The sequence below is a fragment of the Cebidichthys violaceus genome, unplaced genomic scaffold, assembly GCF_023349555.1.
Source record: "Cebidichthys violaceus isolate CVI_PGR_0920_01 unplaced genomic scaffold, fCebVio1.0.p SCAF_23, whole genome shotgun sequence".
Lineage (NCBI taxonomy): Eukaryota > Metazoa > Chordata > Actinopteri > Perciformes > Stichaeidae > Cebidichthys > Cebidichthys violaceus.
This window is the reverse complement of record NW_027176406.1, coordinates 5,238,894-5,260,688: the sequence shown is the minus strand read 5'-3', so window position 1 is coordinate 5,260,688 and position 21,795 is coordinate 5,238,894. Positions and strand designations below refer to the sequence as shown.

Genomic DNA, 21,795 nt, shown 5'->3' with positions numbered 1-21,795 from the left:
TAAAATAACCAGGTCATTTTTCTTTTTCTTTTTTTGATGTCTTTTAAATTGAAAATACTGTGGTCTATGGTTCAGGTAAATCTAGATTTTGAGGGTTAAGGAGGCATTAATAACACCATCCTTGGAACTCAAAATATGTGAATAATTTAGTCTAACAGCTGCACACATTATAATGGAGATTGCCATGTAGGATGGATGTAATAGAAAATCATAATGTAAAATTCAGCCAAAAATTGAAGAAAAATGTTCACATGATGTCTCTTACAGATAATAATTTTATCATAATATTATCCTTGCACCATATTGCAAATCTAAGGTTCCACTTCCCAAACACATGTATTTCCATTTTGTGCAGGTTTATACTCAACAACATTTCAGAAGAACGTATTGTACACCGAGTGTAAAGTGGTCGGGATTAGTCAGTACCTCCAATTCTGAAGCCATGCTTCACTGTCGGAAATCATGGGATCGCTACCTCTAGGTTGGGAGTGAGTCACTGCCCCATGCTAGGGAGTTTAAGTATCTTAGGGTCTCATCCGTGATGTAGGGGTTTACTGGACGCTGTGGTGAAGAGGGAGCTGAGCTGAAAGGCAAAACTCTTGATTTTCCATGTCTATCTACATTCTTACCCTCACCTATGGTCATGAGCTTTGGAAAGTGACCGAAATGAGCTTCTTTTGTTGGGGTGCTGGGCTCAGCCTTAGAAATGGGTATACCCAGAACACACTGGAAGGATCGTATATATCGTCTGGCCTGGGAATGCCTTAGAGTTCCCCAGGAAGAGCTAGACAACGTTGTTGGGGAGAGGGACGTCTGGAATACCCTGCTGAGCCTGATGAAGCTCTACCGTAAGTTCAGTCAGGAAGACTATACTCTTGTATACCTAAGCCCGTAGTTTTGCTGCTGTCTCTTTTTAAATATGATTGTCTCTCTACCTTCAGTACGTTCATGCTGCTGTTACGCACCCCTCTACCTCCCTATCAATGCCCAGTCTTCGCAGACTTCATCAACTCATCATTCTATCAGCCTTATCAGCCATCTTCTATCTTGCTGCTGCTCAGGGCAGACGCCCCTCAATTACACATCTCCCTGTAGAGTCCAAGCACCAAAGACTCTGTCAGGACTTTATCATCACATATCATCTGTATAATAATAAACTATTATCTTTTCTGTTATCTGACTTGTCTTTCCTGATTGAAATTCCCCTGCAACCCGGCCCGGATAAGTGGAAAGAAAATGGATGAATGGTATTGTTCTTACACACTCATAGTGCTGCCGATACAATAAGATAATACAAATTGTCTTATTGCTTGAAAGAGTTTAGTTGTCAGAAAGGAAATGACAGGATTCTGGATTGTGATGGCAATTATCATCTTTATTAATAAGTTAAAGATCCCCCAGCCACTGGTTCATATTTAATGAACTTTGTTGGAAGGCCTCAACTTGATGATGACTCTTACTCAGCAGAATCAGACTAAAGAAAAAGAGAGGAAAATCAATTAGCATAGTTATTCTCAGGTGGAAATTCAAATATGTAATGATTGGGTACAATATAAGCTGTGCTATTGATTTACACTGTCAATGGTGAAAGTGCACAGCATCAAATAATTTTACTGACTTCTTGTGTCAGTACAATTGATACTGTGATCATGCAAAGAGCCAAGATACCTTTACAACTTCACGGCTTTTGGCTCTCAGCTTGTTGACCTGGGACTCAGCGATGTCAGCGCGCTCCTGAGCTTCCTCCATCTCATGCTGGACCTTTCTGTGCCTGGACATGTGAGTGTTGGCCTGCTCCTCCTGTGAAAGGTTTGAAATTATATTGACATAGCTACAAGGCAGTTAAGAGTGATGTTATTATTATATCAACTGTAAATTATGTGTCACATTATCTATTTCACTCACAGCGTCCTCGGCCTGTCTCTTGTAAGCCTTGACTTTGAGCTGCAGCTTGTCCACCAGATTCTGAAGTCTGGTCACATTCTTCTTGTCCTCCTCAGTCTGTTCAAATAAATATTTTTTACCGACGGATTCAAACCATGATAGTTACCAGTTAAATAATAATTTACCTGGTAGGTCAGCTCCTTCACTCTCCTCTCATATTTGCGAACACCTTTCACAGCATCAGCGCCACGTCTCTGCTCGCTTTCAACTTCAGCTTCCAGCTCTCGCACCTGTAATGTGATGAGAAATAATTCATCAAAAATATTAGTGAAAAAGGCTGAATTCATTCTACTCATTGAATGTACAATATACGTCCTAAACTTCATATATGATGAGCATTTAAAGTATAAAATGTATACCCTGGACTCCAGTTTCTGGAGCTGCTTCTTGCCACCCTTCATGGCGAGGTTCTCAGCCTCATCCAGACGGTGCTGCAGGTCCTTGACTGTGACGTCCAGGTTCTTCTTCATCCTCTCCAAGTGAGCACTGGTGTCCTGCTCCTTCTTCAGCTCCTCTGCCATCATGGCAGCCTGAAATGATACAATGGTCTCTAATTCTTTCACAATCTATAATACATATTGTCAGTGCATGGAGGTAGAAAAAAAACACAACATAGGTGAGTTAGAGATGTAAACTCACGTCAGTGATAGCCTTTTTGGCTTTCTCCTCAGCATTTCTTGCTTCCTGAACTGAATCATCCACTTCACCCTGAACCTGGACAAGATCAGCCTCCAGCTTCTTCTTGGTGTTCATAAGACTGGTGTTCTGAATGTTAAAAATAAGGAAGCCATGTTTAATATAATGTTTTTTTATTGTATTTTTTAAATATGAATTTCTTGTGAATTATTAAAAACAAACCTGTGAGTGAAGCAGTCCCACACGCTCACTAGCATCAACCAACTCCTGCTCAGCCACTTTGCGTCCTCTCTCTGTCTGCTCTAGAGCGGCTCTCAGCTCCTCAATCTCAGCCAGCATCAGGCCATTTCTGCGCTCCACCATGGCAACCTGCTCCCTCATGTCTTCCTGTCCTCTGAGAGCATCATCAAGGTGCAGTTGGGCATCCTGAAAACAAAAAATAAAAAGACATTTTTTTTACTTTTTTGTTTCGTCTTCAACCTTGTTTTTTTTCATTCAGAAATCCAACCAAACCCACCTTGAACTGTCCCTGGATGTTCCTCAGTTGTTTCTGGGCCTCAGCCGACTGCCTGTTGGCATGGCTCAGCTGAACCTCCATCTCATTCAGGTCTCCCTCCATCTTCTTCTTGATTCTCAAGGCATCGTTCCTGCTCCTGATCTCAGCATCGAGAGTGCTCTGCATGGAGTCAATCACCCTCTGGCTGTTCCTCTTGATCTGCTCCATCTCCTCATCCTTCTCTGCCAGCTTCCTGTCAACCTCACCTTTGATCTGGCTGAGCTCAAGTTGAATACGGAGAATCTTGGACTCCTCATGCTCCAGTGCACCCTTGGTGTAATTTCAACAGTTAAATTATGAAAGTTAATAACTCATAAAAGATTTCCTCTAAACATAATATCTCTTTTGTTGTGTGATGAAAGAAAAAAAATTCTTGAGAATTACTTGAACAAATCAGCATTCCAAAAGGTCACCCAGACATGAAAATGACAAAATTATCAACTTTCTTCTGTAGGAGCAAGCATATTCGTTTTAGTTTTGTATATGTGCCAAACCAAAGTAAACTTGAAGAGCCAATGTCTTTTAACATTGTCAGTATGTTTGATTACCCACACTAAAAAACTGACTGTTTTTTGTGAGTCCCTGTCAACTTCTGATGTTGTTGTACCTCAGCTTCCTCCAGGGCTGTCTGAATTTCAGACTTCTCAGTCTCCAGAGTCTTCTTTGCTTTTTCCAGCTCGTGGATAGTTTTTCCAGTCTCACCAATCTGTTCAGTCAGGTCTGAGATCTCCTCTACAGGAAAGATAATACAAAACAAAACAAATTACACTTTTAGAAGCTGCTCTACAATCAGTAGTATTTTCCCTCAAGTATAACTGTTCACATACGTTGCAAGTTCTTGTTCTCTCTCTTCATGGTCTCCAAATGATCCAGAGCCTCCTCATAAGAGTTCTTCATCTTGAACAGCTCAGTGCTGAGAGAGCGAGCCTCTTTCAGGGATCCTTCCAGCTCTGCCTGGCTCTCCTCATACTTCTGCTTCCATTCTGACAGGACCTAGAATTATATACATGAGGAAACATTATTGGTTTCATTTTAATAAATCTGGATTTGTTTTTTTCTAACATTTACGTACCTTATCAAAGTTCCTCTGCTTCTTGTCAAGGCTGGCAGCCAGAGAATTAGCTCTCTCCACATCAATCATGAGGTCCTCCACCTCACCCTGCAGCCTCTGCTTGGTCTTCTCCAGAGAGGCACACTTGGAGTTCACAGCTTCAATGGATTCCTCAGCATCCTGAAGGCGCTGGGCAAGCTTTTTCCTGTAAAAGAAGTGTATTTGATTTTGCCAAACTATCTAAAAAGTGGTAAAATATTGAATTTAAAACATATATACATTTGAAGACATAGAAAGGTTTTATGTACTTTGCCTCCTCCAGCTCCTCAGTGCGCTGGATAGCATCAGTCTCATATTTGGATCTCCACTGAGCCACCTCACTGTTGGCCTTGGACATTCCTCGCTGCAGCTCAGCCTTGGCCTCTTGCTCCTCCTCAAACTGCTCTCTGAGCAGATCACAGTCATGGCGGGCGGACTGAACAGCATGAGCCAGAGCGTTCTTGGCCTGTTTAACATGAGAAGAGACCTTATTTACTGACCTACATATACACTGCAAATAGGAACTCTCGGTACTAGGGATAAAAGATTCTTGGTAACTTCCACAAGATGTTTGTTTCACTATTAGTCTTAAGTTGTGGCGTATTTTGTTGAGAGAATGGGTATTATAATACCTTCACTTCCTCGTCAATGTGCCGCTTAAACTCCTCAATCTGCTGAGTGAAGGCCTGCTTGCCCCTGGTCAGCTGGGAAACCAGAGCTTCTTTCTCCTCAACTTGACGGGAATACTCACCTGAAGGACAATGTATGAACTACTTTTTGAAAATGGTTAACCCACCTACGAAGTGCTTTTCATTACAGGTGTACAGGTGACTTACCATTCTCCGTCTGCAGTCTGGCCCTCTGTGTATTGATGTCATTCAGTTGGCGAACATTCTCATCATTTTTGGATTTGAGCTCACTCAGCTGGTCCTCAAAAGTTCTGCACATTTTCTCCAAGTTGCCCTATGAATAATAAATGTGGTACATTTGTATTCAAGCAACACAGACATTTACTGCTTGTCAATAGATCATTTTTGTATAACTATTCTTGGTATTATCCTGTCATATTCATCTAAAGATAGTAAATATGTTAATATCTTTAAACCTAAGGCTACAATGCTAAAACATTGACTTATAAACAAACCCCACACCTTTGCTTTGGCAACAGACTCCATGTTGCTTGAGAGGTCATCAATCTCCATCTTGTACTCGCTCTTCTCCTTCTCCAGCTTCTGCTTGACACGCTGGAGGTTGTCGATCTGCTCTCCCAGCTCTGCAACAGTGTCAGCCTGCTTCTTGCGGAGAGCTGCTGCGGTAGCTTCATGCTGCAGGGTTGACTCTTCAAGATCCCGACGCAGCTTCTGAAACTCAGCCTCCCGCTTCTTGTTCATCTCAATCTGAGCTGATGTTGCTCCACCAGCTTCCTCGAGCCGCTCACTGATCTCCTCGAGCTCCCTGGAGAGGTCAGCCCTCTGCTTCTCTACCTTAGCCCGAGCTGCCCTCTCAGCCTCAATCTCTTCCTCCAGCTCCTCAATACGAGCCTGGATTTGATGATAGTAATATCAATGCAACATATTAACCTTAACATGTTTGTTTTGATTCACTGAGTGTAATATTCATGTCAAATACATTACCTGGAGTTCCTTGATTTTCTTCTGAAGCTGGGCACCAAGAGACTGTTCATCCTCAATCTTGCTGAGGAGCTGACTGGTCTCAAAGTCCTTCCTGGAAGAGGAGACCAAGAAAAATGTCACTGTCATAGTTTTACTGTTGTTTGAGTGTAATGTGTGGTATGCTGATACGAGGATTAATAAACTTACAAACAAACAAAAACTTACTTTTTGATTTTCTCGTCAGATTGCTGCTTGTCATTCTCCAGATCCATTATGGATTCCTGGGCCAGTTTCAGATCTCCCTCAAGCTTCCTCTTGGCTCTCTCAAGGTCCATGCGAAGCTTCTTCTCTTGCTCCAGTGATCCCTCAAGCTTTTGAAATAAAATGTTTTGTATTTATACAATGGAACATCAATCCTAAAACCCAAACTGATTTATAGTTTCATAACTTTGAAAGCAATGTTTCCTCACATCGTCCACTTGCTGTTCCAGCTTTGTCTTGGCCTTGCTCAGAGTGTTGACTTTGTCTTCCTCTGCCTGGAGATCATCAAGTGTTTGCTGGTGAGACTCTTGGAGGGCTTTCTTCTCCTTGGTTAACTTGGCAATGGTCTCATCTTGAGATGCCATCTCCTCCGTCAGGTTTTTCACCTTAAAAAAGGAATGAAGGATACACTTTAGTATAACTTAATCCATGCATATGTGATTTTGTAGACATATTTCATCAGTTTGTATCAGTGTATATTTCAAGTTATGTGAACCTTGTTTTCTGTGGCATGTTTCTCCTTCTCCACTTTAGCCAAGGTGAGCTCCAAGTCATCAATGTCTTTCTTCAGCTCAGAGCATTCATCCTCCAGCTTCCTCTTCTTGGCAGTCAGCTCAGCATTCATTTCCTCTTCATCCTCCAGTCTCTCAGCTGTCTCTTTGGCTTTGGCCTCAAGCTGGATTTTGCTCTTAATGAGCCCTTCACACCTTTCTTCAGCATCAGCGAGATTGTCCCCTTCCTATATTTTTAACATACATGTGGTAACACATTTTAGATTATCCATGAAAATATGAGTTTATTATTTAGTTTTTGTTTAATGTATAATATCAATTATTTATATAGTAGATTGACTATGCAGAAAGGTTAGATATTTGGTAAAGCAGGTACATAATGCAAACCCTGCATTTGGTCTCCCAGTATCTCCTGAGAGATCTGATTGATGAATTCAGTCCAAATAACTTCACTTACCGAAGCCATTTGCAATTGCAGGTCATTCTTTTCCTGCAGCAGAGAAACCATCTTCTCCTCCAGTTCCTTCTTCTTGGCTAATGCAGCAGCCAGGTCTGTTTTCATCTTATCATAGTTCTCCTTCATCTGTTGCAGCTCCTTCTCAGTCTCAGCACTCTTAAGAAGAGGCTTGACCTTGAAGTACAGTTTCAGCCATGGCCAGTTCTTAACATTCATGAATGAACGGACATTGTACTGGATGGAAAAGATTGCCTCTCTAAAAAAAAAATATATATATATATATATATATTAACAAAACTTGTATTGTAATATGATTATGTAGAAATGGGGAGGATATCAATATATCACTTAGGATAGTGCATGTTAATTGTACCTTCTCTCCATCATCTTAACAAACTCCTTTCTCATAACATATCCTCTGCAGAGAGCCTGAGTCATGGTCACCAGCGTAGCCAGTTTGTCATCTCTCATCTCCTCCAGGGTACCCAGCAGACCAGCTTTGAAGAACACCTATTATGTCAAGTGAAGGAAATTAGTCATTAGCACACATGGATGAAACAGGACAACTGCATTCGTGAAAGTCTGTTAATATTGTCCAAAATAATGTACCTTTGTGTGCCCAAACTTGTACTGAGTGTGGTCCACATCAATGGACCCCAGCAGCTTCTCTGAAGCTTTTTTGTTGTCAATGAACTGTCCCTCAGGGATGACACTAGCATTCAATACTTTGTATCTACAATAGAATTAATGGTGTTACTTATACCTCACTCATCAGCCCCATGTATTACTTCATAATCACTTGAATTACTTCTACAGCCAATTACCTCTGCTTAAAGTCACCATAGAGGACTCTGCTGGGGAAGCCCTTTCTGCAGATTCTGATGCCTTCCAGCACACCGTTACACCTCAGCTGGTGGATGACCAAGTGGTTCTCCATAAGACCTGGTAATTGCAAACACATATTGGGTAGAATTTCTCTTTTTTTATTATGTTTCACAAAGTGCAGAAAGAAGTATTATGAATGTCTTACCTGGGGTCTTTGATTCATTAGGAATCAAGCAACGGACAAAATGAGGGTGGGTGCTCCTCAAGTTGGTCATCAGCTTTCCCAAGTTCTCCTGTGGAGCATCATAACAAGATAATAGGTCAACATTATTTGAGGTTTTTGAATTGTTATCCAAAGATATGAAACAATACATACTCTGAAAAGAGCAGACACAGTCTGGAAGGAACCTCCCTTCTTCTTTCCAGCCTTCTTGACAGCAGCACCCTCTGTTTTGCAAAATATTTGAATTTCATTAATGGGACTGAATAAGTAACGCTTTATAAGTGTTTAAGCATTCTTCTTTGTGAAAAATTGATTTTGCAGTTCAGAGATGGAACCATTCTTCTTCTTACGCCCACCAGTTGGTTGTTCCAGAGAAGTTACAACAATACCACTGAATCATTGCCTTTGTTTCTGCTTAGGTTTTATCTCCTTATTAACATAAATGTATTAATTACCAGTTTGTGTAACTTCTTACCTTCAGGACCACGGACTAAATACAGTAATGCTAGCAGTTTGTTTGCAGATTTCTGGTAGAGCTGAATAACTGAGTCATTCAGGGGGTCCTTGTTCTTGTCCAGCCAGCCATTGATATTGTAGTCGACTGTACCAGCATAGTGAACCAGAGCGAAGTGAGCGTCGGCCTTGCCCTTTCCAGGCTTTGGCTTCTCAAAGGCCTTGGTCTTGCCAAGATGCTGATCATGCAGCTTGTTCTTGAACGTTGTGTCAGAGGCCTTGGGGAACATGCACTCCTCTTCAAGGATGGAGAAGATGCCCATCGGCTGAAGAGACATTTTGTCATATTAAAAAGAATCAATAATTTAGCACACACTCAGAAAACAGGAATTTAGTTCTACCTGACAGATTTGTCTTACCTTCTCGATAAGCTCAATGCAGGCAGCCAAGTCCATACCGAAGTCAATGAACTCCCATTCAATGCCTTCTTTCTTGTACTCCTCTTGCTCCAGGACAAACATGTGGTGGTTGAAGAACTGTTGCAGTTTCTCATTGGTGAAGTTGATGCAGAGTTGCTCCAAGCTGTTGAACTACAGTAAACAGGTAGATAATCAGTTAAATTGGCATGCAGTGTTCATACTATATATCATCTCTACTTATGTGTTTTTGTAACTTACATCAAAGATCTCAAATCCAGCGATATCCAACACTCCAATGAAGAACTGTCTGGCCTGCTTTGTGTCAAGCATCTCATTGATACGGATGACCATCCACAAGAACATTTTCTCATAGATGGACTTGCACAGAGCACTGACAGCATTGTTGACCTAGAAATAAGGATTTTAGTGTGGTAATTTATTAGAAAAATATTTTCATATCAAAATGCAAACATTCCCCTATTTTTTAAAAACCTGAAATCTTCTATTTATTACCTGTGGCACGGTCTGACCTTTGGTCACCATCTCGTTTCCGACCTTGACTCTTGGGTAGCACAGAGCTTTCAGCATGTCGGCTGAGTTCAGGCCCAGTAGGTAAGCGATTTTATCAGCCTCTGATGGAGAGAAAAAGAAGGAGTACTGATTACATATTCACTGGTATGGTATTTTACACACCAGAAAACTTGCATGATGAGAATAGTATTCTTTTTTTAAACAATTACCCTCATTGCCATCGGGTTCAGCCTGCTCCTCACGCTGCTTCTGCTTAAATTTCATGTTGCCATGATGCATCACAGCTCCAGTCAGCTTGTAGATGCCCAATTTCTCGTCACCAGTGAAGCCCAAGATGTCAATTGCTGTCTGAAATGTAAATTAACCAAAGTTATTTGTATGGGAAACATTTTCCCCAGTATATCTATTTCACTAATTGTTGTCTTACATCTGTTGCAACAAACTCCTCCACATCATCAATGCTTTTGACAGTGATTTCACCCTGACTGATCATGTGGTAGTCATAGGGGTTGGTGGTGATCAGGAGAGCCTCTGGAGGAGAACAACAGAAATACATAGTATTGTTTAGAGTTTTTTCTAGCATTGTTTACATTTCTATCTCAAATTTGAGTTGTAACATACCAAGGAGCTCAGGCTTGTGGCCAGTCATCAGCTGATAGAAGATATGATAGCTCCTCTCAGCAGACAACTGGAAGGTGACACGAGACTTCTCCAGCAGATCTAAGATTAACAAATCAATGTCAGATTACAGTTGACTTTTAATCATACTATTATTATTGATAATATATAAAAAAGGAAATATTTGACACATATAAATGTATGCACATCCTCACCAGGAGGCATCGTATCTTTGTACAATATTGCCAAAAGCATAGAAAAAAAATAAAGCTCAAGATTTTAGGACTCTAGGAATGTTTCCAATAGATAGTTGAGTTTAAGGCTTGTACCTAAAACTATTCCACATAACTGCTGCCTTATATATTACATATTGCATATATTATCATACAGTGACAACAAATATTTTTAAGCTATTTGCAAAACTACCACCATACCAAGAGCAAATTCAAACAAATGTCTTATAGCAAAATGTAGAAAAATGACTTACATGTTTCAATGTCAGCCGAAGCCAGTTTGCCAGTGGTTCCAAAGTGAATTCGGATGAATTTACCCTAAGCATATCAAATTAAAGTTAGCAGGATTTTTGACACTCAGTTCAAAAAGTTAATGCTTATTTGATGCCCTTTTAACACTTACAAAACGAGAGGAGTTGTCATTCCTCACAGTCTTGGCATTACCGTAAGCTTCAAGCAGAGGGTTGGCTGCGATGATTTGATCTTCCAGCGAACCCTACAAAAATATAAAAAACATATTGTAGATTGCAAAGAATCTATTAACAAACAATTACTTTTCCATTTTTTCATTGAAAGTGACCATATATACCTTTATTTTACTAGCTGCTGCCTCGGTTTTCTTTCCTCCAGCCACTGCAATTGTTGCAAAGTACTGGATGACACGCTTGGTGTTGACAGTCTTTCCTGCACCGGATTCTCCACTGGGGGAAAGAAGAGGGGAGGGAGAAAACTTGAGTCATATCAATGTCCTATAATATATTATATAGATACATAAAATATAATATTATATAATATTATATATTTTATATATATACATATATATTATTCTGTTATATGTGTATTCACTCACGTGATAAGGATAGACTGGTTCTCACGATCTGAAATGAACAAACAAATACCATACATTGTCGAACTACAGTCACTTTTGAGGTCATAAATGCTATGTCTTGTTTAGGGTTTTCACATGAAGATAAATTCATCTGTCGTCTTCTCAAAATACGATATCTTACCAGTGAGCATGGCCTGATAGGCATTATCAGAGATTGAGAAGATGTGGGGTGGAGCCTCAACTCTCTTCTTGCCTCTGTATGCATTGACAACCTGAGCATCGTACACAGGAAGCCACTTGTAGGGGTTCACGACGACGCAGAACAGGCCAGAGTAGGTCTGGAAAGGGAAGACGGTTCACTTTTGACTTCATTGCTTCTACATCTGACATACTGTATACATAAATTCAATCTGAATTTCATTTAGAGCAGTGGCTGTAGAGATAGAAAAGTTTTAATGCAGATCTAAACACTCACATAGATCATCCATGATGCAAAACGCTCTTTGAGGTTATACAGCACACAGGGTTCATTGAGGTGGGTCATCATGGCCATGTCCTCAATTTTATCATACTTGGGAGGATTCATTGGATCGACTTGATCTTCTTTTACGGTGAGAACCTAAAAAGAAAACGCAGTAAAAAAATAAATTAGGATGGATTTCATCCAATTTAATTTTTAACAAGAAATGTATAGAAAGCATGTATTCACCTACCTTTAATTTAAATAATATTAGTCAAGTCACATAGTCATAGTCTCATATAATAGTTAAATAAAAAGTATCTCATTCTCTTTTGCTAAGAAAGTCTGTGAAGCAAAACAGTAATACCTTAATGATTTGAAAGAACTGTCATCAGTTTGTTTGGGGTCATTTGAGTTTCATTGCATGATTACACTTACCTTTGGTGGCTTTCCTTCATATGCGAGTGTCTCAACTGTGGCTTTGCCACCCTCTTTTTTAGTGAGTTTACCCTTTAGATACATTTCAACTTGATCGACCACAAAGTAGGCTGTCTTGGCATCAAATGGAGTAGTTTGAGCCTCAATCCTCTCCCTCTCAGGCTTGCGGAGGTATATGGACGCAGGCCCATACTGCGCCATCTCTGCGTCTGTACTCATGGTTGCACTTTATTTGGGGCTGAAAAGATAAGAAAGAATATGGATTACTTTCAATAATTTCACTGTGATAGTATTTGGTGGTATTATATGGTAGTATTTGTATCTGACTGTTGTGGAGGTTGTGTTATTGATGATGTCTTACCTCAGTTTATCCCAAATGAGTGCCACAGCTTGTTGCCTTAGAATGCTGTTAAAGGCAGATTGACTTGATCATTGAAGAGGTAAGACAATTTTAATATTTTCCACTATCTAAACAGCAGTCACGCTACATGAATTTTAACCTGTTACAGCAAACCTGCATGGCTCCATAAGCTTTTATTGCTGCATTGTAGCATTTTTTCTTCTTCTTTTTTTCTCCCATTCTTTTTGGTCTATCTTGATTGATTTTATTTTGCTTTTTGTTGTCCCTTTAATAACTTTATTTGCCTATAACACCCTTTGAATTGCCTCTGTGTTTAAATTGTGCTATATGAATAAATCTGCTTTGTCTTTACAATAACGTCAGTTATATAAGCTCCTACACGACTGTTTCATAGTATCTCCAGTGATCCAAAGCTATTTGGATCATTAAAATAATATCAAATAACCAACTTTTCTAAATTCACTATTATTAGTTGCAAAATATATTTAGCAGCTTGCTTTACAAAAGAAAATAACATATTCGTGTATCCCTTATCATTTCAAGACTATTTGACATGAAAAAACATGCAGACAAAGAGTCACATTACATTAATGCAATTTTGATTGTAAGCAAATTAGATGAGCATAAACACACACAAAGCACTAACCTGTGATGCCTGTCAGTTCTTAGAAGAATCTGAAGCTGCTGCTGCTTTTATAGAGGCTGGAACTGCCCAGTCAGCAGCAGTCCCCCTCTCGATTTGGTCAAGCATCCCTCTCATCTGAGACCTATCTTAGTAAGCTTTTTACATGTTTAAGATTCAACATTGGTTAACTGTCAAAAAATAAATAAAACAAGAAAAATTAAATGTTAAATGAATCCAGCACGATGGGATCAAAACTGTTATACAATTATTTACAAAACATAGCTAATTCGACAAATACATATTCATCTATTTAGTAAATCTTTTGACTTTCTTTTGTGAACCCATTAGCTCTTTGCCCTTAGTGAGATGAACTCAAATGTCATTGGTGTTTAGTGTCGGAGCTTGTCCACATTTCAAATCTTTGAAATGCAATTAAATTTAATATCATTGGAGAGTATTACAAATATAAGTAAAATAAAACTTAGCATTGTAGCTTACAGTCCCTCACACACCATACAAACATTTTGAAGAGTATGACATGTAGTATTAATAATGTCATGCACATGTTTTAAAGAGAACTAATGGACTTAACCAAAGTCCAAAGTATGTCCCAAAATAGATGCTGTGCAACATGTTTGTGTTTATGTTATTTGTTTCAACAAATAATTTAGTCAAATAATTAAATAACAAATGATTTAGATTGCAACTTAGCCTACTTGAGAAGGATTTCATAATTTTATAATAGAGCTTGTTTCTATGTGCCCTCGCAATTAAACATGACCATAGCCAGAAATGGAACTTAATTTTGGAGAAGCACCCAAGGGGTGCTGGTATACAGTTGCAGGACATTTGCACGGCTCATGTTGCTCTGGTAAAATTGAATGTAAGGCCCTTTCCATAAAGTTCAAGTGATATTACACCTTGCCTTAAAAGGAATACAAAAGTGTTTGCCAACAAGGCTGAGATAAGACCTATAATAAGTTCCACTCAGATGTCAAATTTCTTTATCCTCGTGCTACATTTGATAGGATGTTGTTGCTGTTATGGAAACACAATGTCCTTAAAAACTATGTCACTGTGGTTTTGAGACAGCAAATTATACACTAATAGGGTTTTTTTTACAAAGTAAAAAAGGTTTACCTTATAACTTTAAAACTGACTTTACAGCATTCTTAACTTTTGGAAATTCGCTATGATATTTAATTTACATAATGTTGTATATGTTGTCATTTGAGCCACACTAACTTTCTTACTGTAAGTTTTATACTAGACCAAACTGTCTCATTAAGACTGGGTCTGTTCTGGCTTCAGGTTATCACAACAGTCACTCCAGTATCATGCTGTATGATATACCCTACCAGATACCTATCTATTACGACCTTTACCAAAATCAAAATATACATAAATTAGTGTGCACTACTGTATATTTCAGATGTAAACCTGATGTCAGCAGTATGCTCAAACAACTGGCCAATTTTGTCAGTGGTAAGTTGACACAATATGATTTATAATACTGACTTTGTAATACGCAGATCAAGCACAACTACGACATTTGTTACAATATCCATATTTTTGCGCACAAGCTAATGGGATCTGACGTTACTGTGACGTAATATGACGAAGCCGGAAGTATCCCACCTCCACCCGACACGCTTTGAGTTGTCTGCAACCGAAGTGTTAGCTACAGTTAGCATTACTTTTCTTTTTAAAACTATTGAGCGGCTATTCTCCCCTGGAAGAAATGCCTTCACTAAACGGAAAACCCGATGTTATGTTCGTAAGTTACACCACTACATATTATTATCTAATCGCATTTATTGACAGGGAGTGTTAGCTAGTTAGCCAACATTAGCTAACTTTTACTGAAGCGCTAACGTTAGCTTGGCCGTGTGTATGTGTGTAACAAGTTAGCTTGTTATGGCTCGTAAGCTATGAATCATAGAGATTTGTTGTCAGGCATTCTTGGCTCCCAACTAGTGGCTATTTATTTATGTTTAACTTACAATCTGTAAACGGATGTATTGTTAACGTTATAGTGACGTCGTGCTAATGCTAGCTTTATCAAACTCTTTCCAAGTTAGTCATGTTTATAGTTGTTACGTTACTCGACGTGTTATGTGCTTTGTGGCTCTAATAGGAGGACGATGATCTGCCGTACGAAGAGGAGATCATCAGGAACCCATACTCGGTCAAGTGCTGGATGCGTTACATCGAATTCAAACAGAATGGAGCCAAATCCACCCTCAACATGATCTACGAGCGCGCTCTGAAAGAGCTGCCTGGCAGGTAGTTAACATGACAGGGGATCATTATAAACAATAACAACATTGTACTGAAAAGCAGTTGGGTACGATTACCTGCAAATCCAAATTATAGCAATCACATTAAAACATGCATGAATATTTTGCCTTTGCGATTGAGACTATATGAGACTAAAGACTATTGTTATAATAATTTTATACCTTGTTTTTTTATTTAGGTGATGAGTGGCCTGATGGCTATACCAGGTTTTAAATTGTGCACAACTACTACTTGCTTATGGTCTAACCTTTTTCTTTATTTCTTTCCATTTTACAGCTACAAGCTGTGGTACAATTATCTGAGAGAGAGACGGAAACAAATCAAAGGGAAATGTGTCACTGAACCAGGATATGAAGAGATCAATAACTGCCATGAAAGAGCATTGGTGTTCATGCATAAGGTAATACTGAACCACTTGACAGTACAAAATAACATTCCATTGTGGTCTGTGTGTTGTCAGCTGTGCGTGAAACTTAACACATGTCTTTCCTTAAACTAGATGCCCAGAATATGGCTTGATTACTGCCAGTTCCTTGTATCTCAATGCAAGATCACAAGAAGCCGGCAAACATTCGACCGGGCACTCAGAGCTCTTCCTGTTACTCAGCACCCACGTATCTGGCCTCTGTATCTCCGCTTTGTCCGTAACCTTCCCCTGCCTGAGACAGCAATCCGAGTGTACCGCAGGTACCTTAAGGTGAGCGCATGGTACCAAAGCTAGTCCCATAAAACAGCTGTTATTTAGGAGGAACACTAATAGTTGTATTTGTGCACTGTCAGTGGCAACTAATGGAAGTGAAAGGCAGCTGGATTTACTGATTTTTGTCTTGAGAATGTTTTACCAATTATCCAAAAAGCTTTAACAGCATCAGATGTTGATAAAGAAGCAAAACACACTTATTTAGAAGAATGAAAATGTCCTTCACATGTGCTGTCTGCTATTTGTACCATGCAGCTTTCTCCAGAAAATGCAGAGGAGTACATAGACTACTTACGGTCTGTTGGCCGCTTGGATGAAGCAGCTGTGCGACTAGCAGCTGTTGTCAATGACGAAAGCTTTGTGTCCAAAGAGGGCAAATCAAACTATCAAGTAAGATTTTAATATCCTAGGCACTTCCAAATTTGCCTGTTTTTTCTTAAGCTGACTAGCAAAATTGATCTTGTTTCTACGTGTATTTGTTGGACAGCTGTGGCATGAGCTGTGTGACCTGATCTCCCAGAACCCTGATAAAGTGACGTCACTCAATGTAGGGGCCATCATCCGAGGAGGCCTCACTCGCTTCACAGACCAACTTGGAAAACTCTGGTGCTCTTTAGCCGACTATTACATTAGGAGTGGTCACTTTGAGAAGGTGTGTATCGTCTGAATAGCTTCAATTTCTACATATCACACAGCACTTCATCGTATTGAAATATATTTAAACAAAATACGAGATACCGCTGCTTAATATTAAGCTAGTTGACTGACTGTCTATGACGATTTACGTGTCTTTACTTTCTCAGGCCCGTGATGTGTATGAGGAGGCCATCCTTACAGTGGTAACAGTACGGGATTTCACACAAGTGTTTGACAGCTATGCCCAGTTTGAGGAGAGCATGATCGCAGCAAAGATGGAGACCACAGCTGAGATGGGGAAGGATGAAGATGGTGTGTGTGGATTCATTAATATTGCAGAAGTTTCACTTTTCTTGTCATGCATGCCTTACTCTCTGTCCCTCTCCTCCCAGAGGACATAGACATGGAGCTCAGACTGGCCCGCTTTGAGCAGCTGATAGCCCGGCGGCCCCTCCTGTTGAACAGTGTTCTACTGCGGCAGAACCCTCATAATGTTCATGAGTGGCACAAGCGGGTAAAATTGTATGAGGGCAACCCACGGCAGGTACGTTTTAGGTCTTTTTATTTTGTATACACAATTCATACTGGTATAACATTTAACAAATGTTACACAGGTAAAATTGCATTTATTTTGTACTATAATAATATATCTGTACTCGCTGTATACCTTCTGCAGATTATCAACACATACACTGAGGCGGTGCAGACTATAGATCCAATGAAGGCCACAGGGAAGCCTCACTCTCTCTGGGTTTCCTTCGCTAAATTCTATGAGGAAAATGAGCAGCTAGATGATGTAAGTCATTGAGGGTTTTCCACGGGCATTATGGAATCCCTCTACAATTCTGAGATGCTCTTTTTTTATTCCTGATATTTCTTAACGTTTACCGACTGTCACTCAGGCCAGGACCATTTTTGAGAAGGCTACCAAGGTGAACTACAAGCAGGTGGATGACCTTGCTGCAGTGTGGTGTGAATATGGAGAGATGGAGCTACGCCATGAGAACTATGAACAGGCACTGCGCATACTGAGGGTGAGACGCATAAGTTATTATTACCGGTGCCATCAGTAAAATAGTAGCACTATTTACACTAGATGTTCGGGGACATCTAGTGGCAGGACTGAGAAACTACAACAACATTGGCATATTTTTACTTCCTCAAAATGTTTTTTGAAAGCATATTCTCTGTCTTGGTTTATCTTATGATTTTCAAACTTAACACTTGGTAACAGATACAGCAGTCCATAGATTTTACCCGAGGCTGCATGTCATAATGGTGTTTAGTGTAGTGTTCGTCATTAAACTTGAACAATAGCTTGACTTGTGACTAGAAAAATCATTACATACTGTTGGTCGCAGAAGAGATTTGGGGCAAAGTTGAAATCTGAGCAACAGATAAATGACGAGCATGATTTGAGTCCCTGCCAATGAATTATGGCAATTCTGAGCAAGGACTGGAATATTACTGATTGCATGTGAGACCACTTGTGTATTTGTGTATACATGTTTTGTGGATATAGAGGTAAGACGTGTTTTTCTTTCAATTATTTGAATTTAGAAAGCTACAGCAATCCCATCCAAGAAGGCGGAGTACTTTGATGTATCTGAGCCGGTCCAAAACCGAGTTTACAAGTCTTTGAAGGTCTGGTCCATGCTGGCGGACCTGGAGGAGAGTCTCGGCACTTTCCAGGTAAATTCACTGTTTACAGGTGTATGTTACTACACATGAGCCAATACAGAAGGTAACATGACAGGTGAATTCTAAGATATTAAGTATTGGGTTAGAATTTGGATCCCCTGGGTCTTTGAAACCATTCATCTCTGTGAGTGGTATATGTTTAGTTTAATTCTTCCTCCATTTTCCTTTTTTTTTTTCTCAGTCTACCAAAGCAGTTTACGATCGCATCATTGACCTCCGCATCGCCACGCCGCAGATCATCATCAATTATGCCATGTTCCTCGAAGAGCACAACTACTTTGAGGAAAGCTTCAAAGTAATAACATGCCACTAATGAACTAATTCAATATTGTCAAAATGTATTCTAGCCTTGATCAACGTACCACCTGTTTAAACAATTTTTCCATGTCTTTGTTGATACCTCTTTAGGCATACGAGCGCGGTATTGCTCTCTTCAGGTGGCCAAATGTTTATGACATCTGGAACACTTACCTCACCAAGTTCATTGATCGTTATGGGGGCAAGAAGCTGGAGAGAGCCAGAGATTTATTTGAACAAGCCCTGGATGGCTGCCCTGCCAAGTTTGCCAAGAGTAAGTACCTTTGTCAAAATGTATTGACAACGTGTATACAGCATAGTCTTCATTGTTTCTAAAAAATGTTTCCTTTATTAAATGTATTGATGCTGAATGTACCACTGTGTTTTGCTTTCCAGCCATTTACCTGTTGTATGCCAAATTGGAGGAGGGATATGGATTAGCACGACACGCCATGGCTGTCTATGAAAGAGCAACGCAGGCAGTAGACACTGTTGAGAGACATCACATGTTCAATATCTACATCAAGAGAGCAGCGGAAATTTATGGAGTCACGTATACCAGAGCCATTTACCAGAAAGCTATCGAGGTACATGTGATAAACATCGATGCGTATGACAACATGTGGTGTTGACGTTTTTTTTTTCTGTTGAAATAAAGGAACAGTGTGTAGCATTTAGGAGAATATCGGCAGAAATGAAATATAATGTTAATATTGATGACAAATCCTACACAATAGACCTTTTAATAAGATTTCTTTCAATACGTTCAAGTTATTATCTATGCATTACAACACAAATTCTTTTACTATTTCTTACTCATCAAAATTACAACGTTTGCTGTTGTATTCATTATTGAAATAACTCAAATCTGAATTATACCTTTTTGATTTTAACCAGGTCCTTCCTGATGAGCATGCAAGGGACATGTGTCAGCGATTTGCTGACATGGAGAGTAAACTTGGTGAGATTGATCGGGCCAGAGCAATCTACTCCTACTGCTCGCAGATTTGCGACCCGCGGGTAAGATAAACCACCTCCTGCCGTTGCCCGTTTCTGAGTGAAATGCCACATTTCCATCAGTGATGTGCACATTGTAATTCCTCTTGATATATTTTTTAACTTGGGTCTTTCAGGTGACTGCAAATTTCTGGCAGGCCTGGAAAGAATTTGAGATCCGCCATGGAAATGAGGACACGATCAGAGAAATGCTGAGGATCAAACGTAGTGTCCAAGCCACATACAACACCCAGGTCAACTTTATGTCCTCTCAGATGATGAAGGCAACAACAAGCTCCACAGGCACTGGTGAGGGAGCTTGCACTAACTTGTTAGCCGTGAGCTGAATAGGCAGTACGGAACTTTGGGAGGGGATGTTTCATAATATGGATATGGTAGCCATGCATGCTATTTTTCCAATATCCTGAGGTTTCCCCTAAGAACAGCACACAAATGAATGTTCTCATGCTATGTTTCTGTTTGTCCAACCATTTGTTTTGTAACCAGTGTCAGATCTTGCTCCAGGCCAAATGGGAATCGATGACATGAAGATGCTGGAGCAGAAAGCACAGCTGCTTGCTGCAGAGGCCGAGCAGGACAAACCTAAGCCCAAAGAGAAGATTCTCTTCGTCAGGTCGGTCTTTTGACTTTTTGTTTTCTCTTCTGAAAAGTTATGCCTTTTTAATCAAATTGGACTTCACGCTCCAACCTAAATGGAGACACATGAATCTTATTCTCTTCGTGTGCCTTTGCAGGAGTGACACCTCTCGCAGCGAGTTGGCTGAGCTGTCCAAACGAGCCAATCCGGATGAGATTGACATTGACGATGATGACGAGGATGAAGGTGATGAAGACCAGGGACCAGAAGGTGAGTGACGGACACAACAGGCCTAGCCTCAGCAGTAAAACAGGAATATGTGGTGTTTGTTTAAACATTCATGCAGACGTGTTTTATTCATGAACATGCATTTGTAAATTGTTGTTTTCCTCCTGTCCTTTTGCAGAGGTGCAGCTTGAACAGAAGAGTGTCCCCACGGCCGTCTTTGGAGGCCTTAAAGAGGACTAAAAGATTGCTCCCTCGCTGTATCTCTCAAAGATGCAATCTTCTGATTTCTCTTGTAGATATTGAATGTCATTTTTTTCAAATTTGTGTAATTGCTTAGTTGTATCAATTTACTTTATAGAATGGCAGCATTTTTGCCTTTCTTCCATCCTGGTGGATTTTTGTAGTACAGTACACAAATACAGGAACTTGTATTACTTTTGGCCATATGGTGTCAGTCTTTCTCAAGTATGGAGCTCAAGATAATTGTGCAAATGAGCAGTCTTCTGTTACAAAATACCAATATGTGGTTACATGATAACTGTAACTGAAGTCTGGTGAAGTTCTTGTTTCCGAATAACATTTTGTAAAAGAATTAACACTTTTGTACACTTAATAAATGCAGAACTCTTTTTCTGACAGGAAGCTCTGCCCTAGAAAACAAAGGGGAGGAGCATTGTTTTGTTTTTTTTCAACGGGAGGCATTCATTTGAAAGTGGAGCTGAGCATTCAAGCCTCACATTGTTGGCTCGACGATCTCTAGTATGCGAGTGTCTGGCAAAACCCAATGATCCTGAAAAGATTTCAAAATTAGCAAAAGTTCACCATCCAAATATTAAAATAAGTTTCTGGTTGTACATGTATTGTACTAGTACACTAAAGGAACAGCTTGTATGACTGAATTGAATAATAGGAGGGCCGTAAAGCATTTAAAACGTATAATTTAATAGCCCTGCAGTCAGTTCGTCATGCCCACTTTTGGTGACAGGTGCAGGTGTTTACTTTCCCACTGATCATTTTAGACGCTGTAGGTATTAATGCTGTAGTTTCTGTCAGTCGGTGCTGTCTAGGGTCTGCTTGTGACCCAATGCAGTATGATAGTTTTTGGTATAGACTGTTACCAAAAACTGTTATTGTCACTGCATAAGAGTTTGCGAATTATACACCATCAATTCTAACTGACAAGCTGGTGTCTTCGAATGTCTGAAACTTTATTTACATGTCTTGAAATTGCAGTTGTAATAAAAATTGATTTAT

General features: G+C 39.8%; 2 protein-coding genes across 2 annotated transcripts; one reads left to right on the top strand and one right to left on the bottom strand.

Moving 5' to 3' along the window:
* Nucleotides 1-1,354: 1,354 nt before the first annotated feature.
* Nucleotides 1,355-12,508, bottom strand: LOC137878442 (myosin heavy chain, fast skeletal muscle-like). Its single transcript, XM_068718743.1, has 40 exons — nucleotides 12,460-12,508; nucleotides 12,099-12,336; nucleotides 11,676-11,819; nucleotides 11,382-11,538; nucleotides 11,222-11,249; nucleotides 10,961-11,072; nucleotides 10,775-10,867; nucleotides 10,626-10,689; nucleotides 10,142-10,240; nucleotides 9,948-10,051; nucleotides 9,730-9,868; nucleotides 9,503-9,621; nucleotides 9,248-9,397; nucleotides 8,990-9,160; nucleotides 8,593-8,896; nucleotides 8,271-8,341; nucleotides 8,100-8,187; nucleotides 7,894-8,011; nucleotides 7,679-7,802; nucleotides 7,443-7,579; nucleotides 7,070-7,325; nucleotides 6,597-6,839; nucleotides 6,310-6,486; nucleotides 6,065-6,210; nucleotides 5,861-5,951; nucleotides 5,378-5,767; nucleotides 5,063-5,189; nucleotides 4,859-4,977; nucleotides 4,496-4,692; nucleotides 4,209-4,392; nucleotides 3,964-4,129; nucleotides 3,744-3,868; nucleotides 3,098-3,406; nucleotides 2,803-3,006; nucleotides 2,584-2,709; nucleotides 2,304-2,474; nucleotides 2,070-2,174; nucleotides 1,906-2,001; nucleotides 1,669-1,800; nucleotides 1,355-1,474 (listed from the first exon to the last, which is right to left on the bottom strand). The coding sequence occupies exons 2-40, from the start codon at nucleotides 12,315-12,317 to the stop codon at nucleotides 1,457-1,459; spliced, it is 5,823 nt and encodes a 1,940-aa protein (XP_068574844.1). The 5' UTR covers nucleotides 12,318-12,336; nucleotides 12,460-12,508; the 3' UTR covers nucleotides 1,355-1,456.
* A 2,215-nt stretch (nucleotides 12,509-14,723) lies between these two features.
* xab2 (XPA binding protein 2) lies at nucleotides 14,724-21,203 on the top strand. Its single transcript, XM_068718749.1, has 19 exons — nucleotides 14,724-14,861; nucleotides 15,222-15,370; nucleotides 15,662-15,785; nucleotides 15,885-16,082; nucleotides 16,341-16,475; nucleotides 16,573-16,737; nucleotides 16,889-17,033; nucleotides 17,114-17,265; nucleotides 17,398-17,517; nucleotides 17,624-17,755; nucleotides 18,282-18,413; nucleotides 18,604-18,717; nucleotides 18,831-18,993; nucleotides 19,116-19,306; nucleotides 19,617-19,739; nucleotides 19,853-20,024; nucleotides 20,223-20,349; nucleotides 20,471-20,583; nucleotides 20,720-21,203. The coding sequence occupies exons 1-19, from the start codon at nucleotides 14,826-14,828 to the stop codon at nucleotides 20,779-20,781; spliced, it is 2,553 nt and encodes an 850-aa protein (XP_068574850.1). The 5' UTR covers nucleotides 14,724-14,825; the 3' UTR covers nucleotides 20,782-21,203.
* The last annotated feature ends 592 nt before the right edge of the window (nucleotides 21,204-21,795 follow it).

Excerpts from the sequence above, each read along its gene's own strand:
- LOC137878442 (XM_068718743.1), bottom strand. The coding sequence starts at position 12,317 with ATGAGTACAGACGCAGAGATGGCGCAGTATGGGCCTGCGTCCATATAC. Across the intron at positions 10,690-10,774 it reads ATGACAACTCCTCTCGTTTT|GGTAAATTCATCCGAATTCA; the intron begins GTAAGTGTTAAA and ends TGATATGCTTAG. Across the intron at positions 9,161-9,247 it reads CTGGATTTGAGATCTTTGAT|TTCAACAGCTTGGAGCAACT; the intron begins GTAAGTTACAAA and ends TGTTTACTGTAG.
- xab2 (XM_068718749.1), top strand. The coding sequence starts at position 14,826 with ATGCCTTCACTAAACGGAAAACCCGATGTTATGTTC. Across the intron at positions 16,476-16,572 it reads AGGGCAAATCAAACTATCAA|CTGTGGCATGAGCTGTGTGA; the intron begins GTAAGATTTTAA and ends TTTGTTGGACAG. Across the intron at positions 17,518-17,623 it reads AAAATGAGCAGCTAGATGAT|GCCAGGACCATTTTTGAGAA; the intron begins GTAAGTCATTGA and ends ACTGTCACTCAG.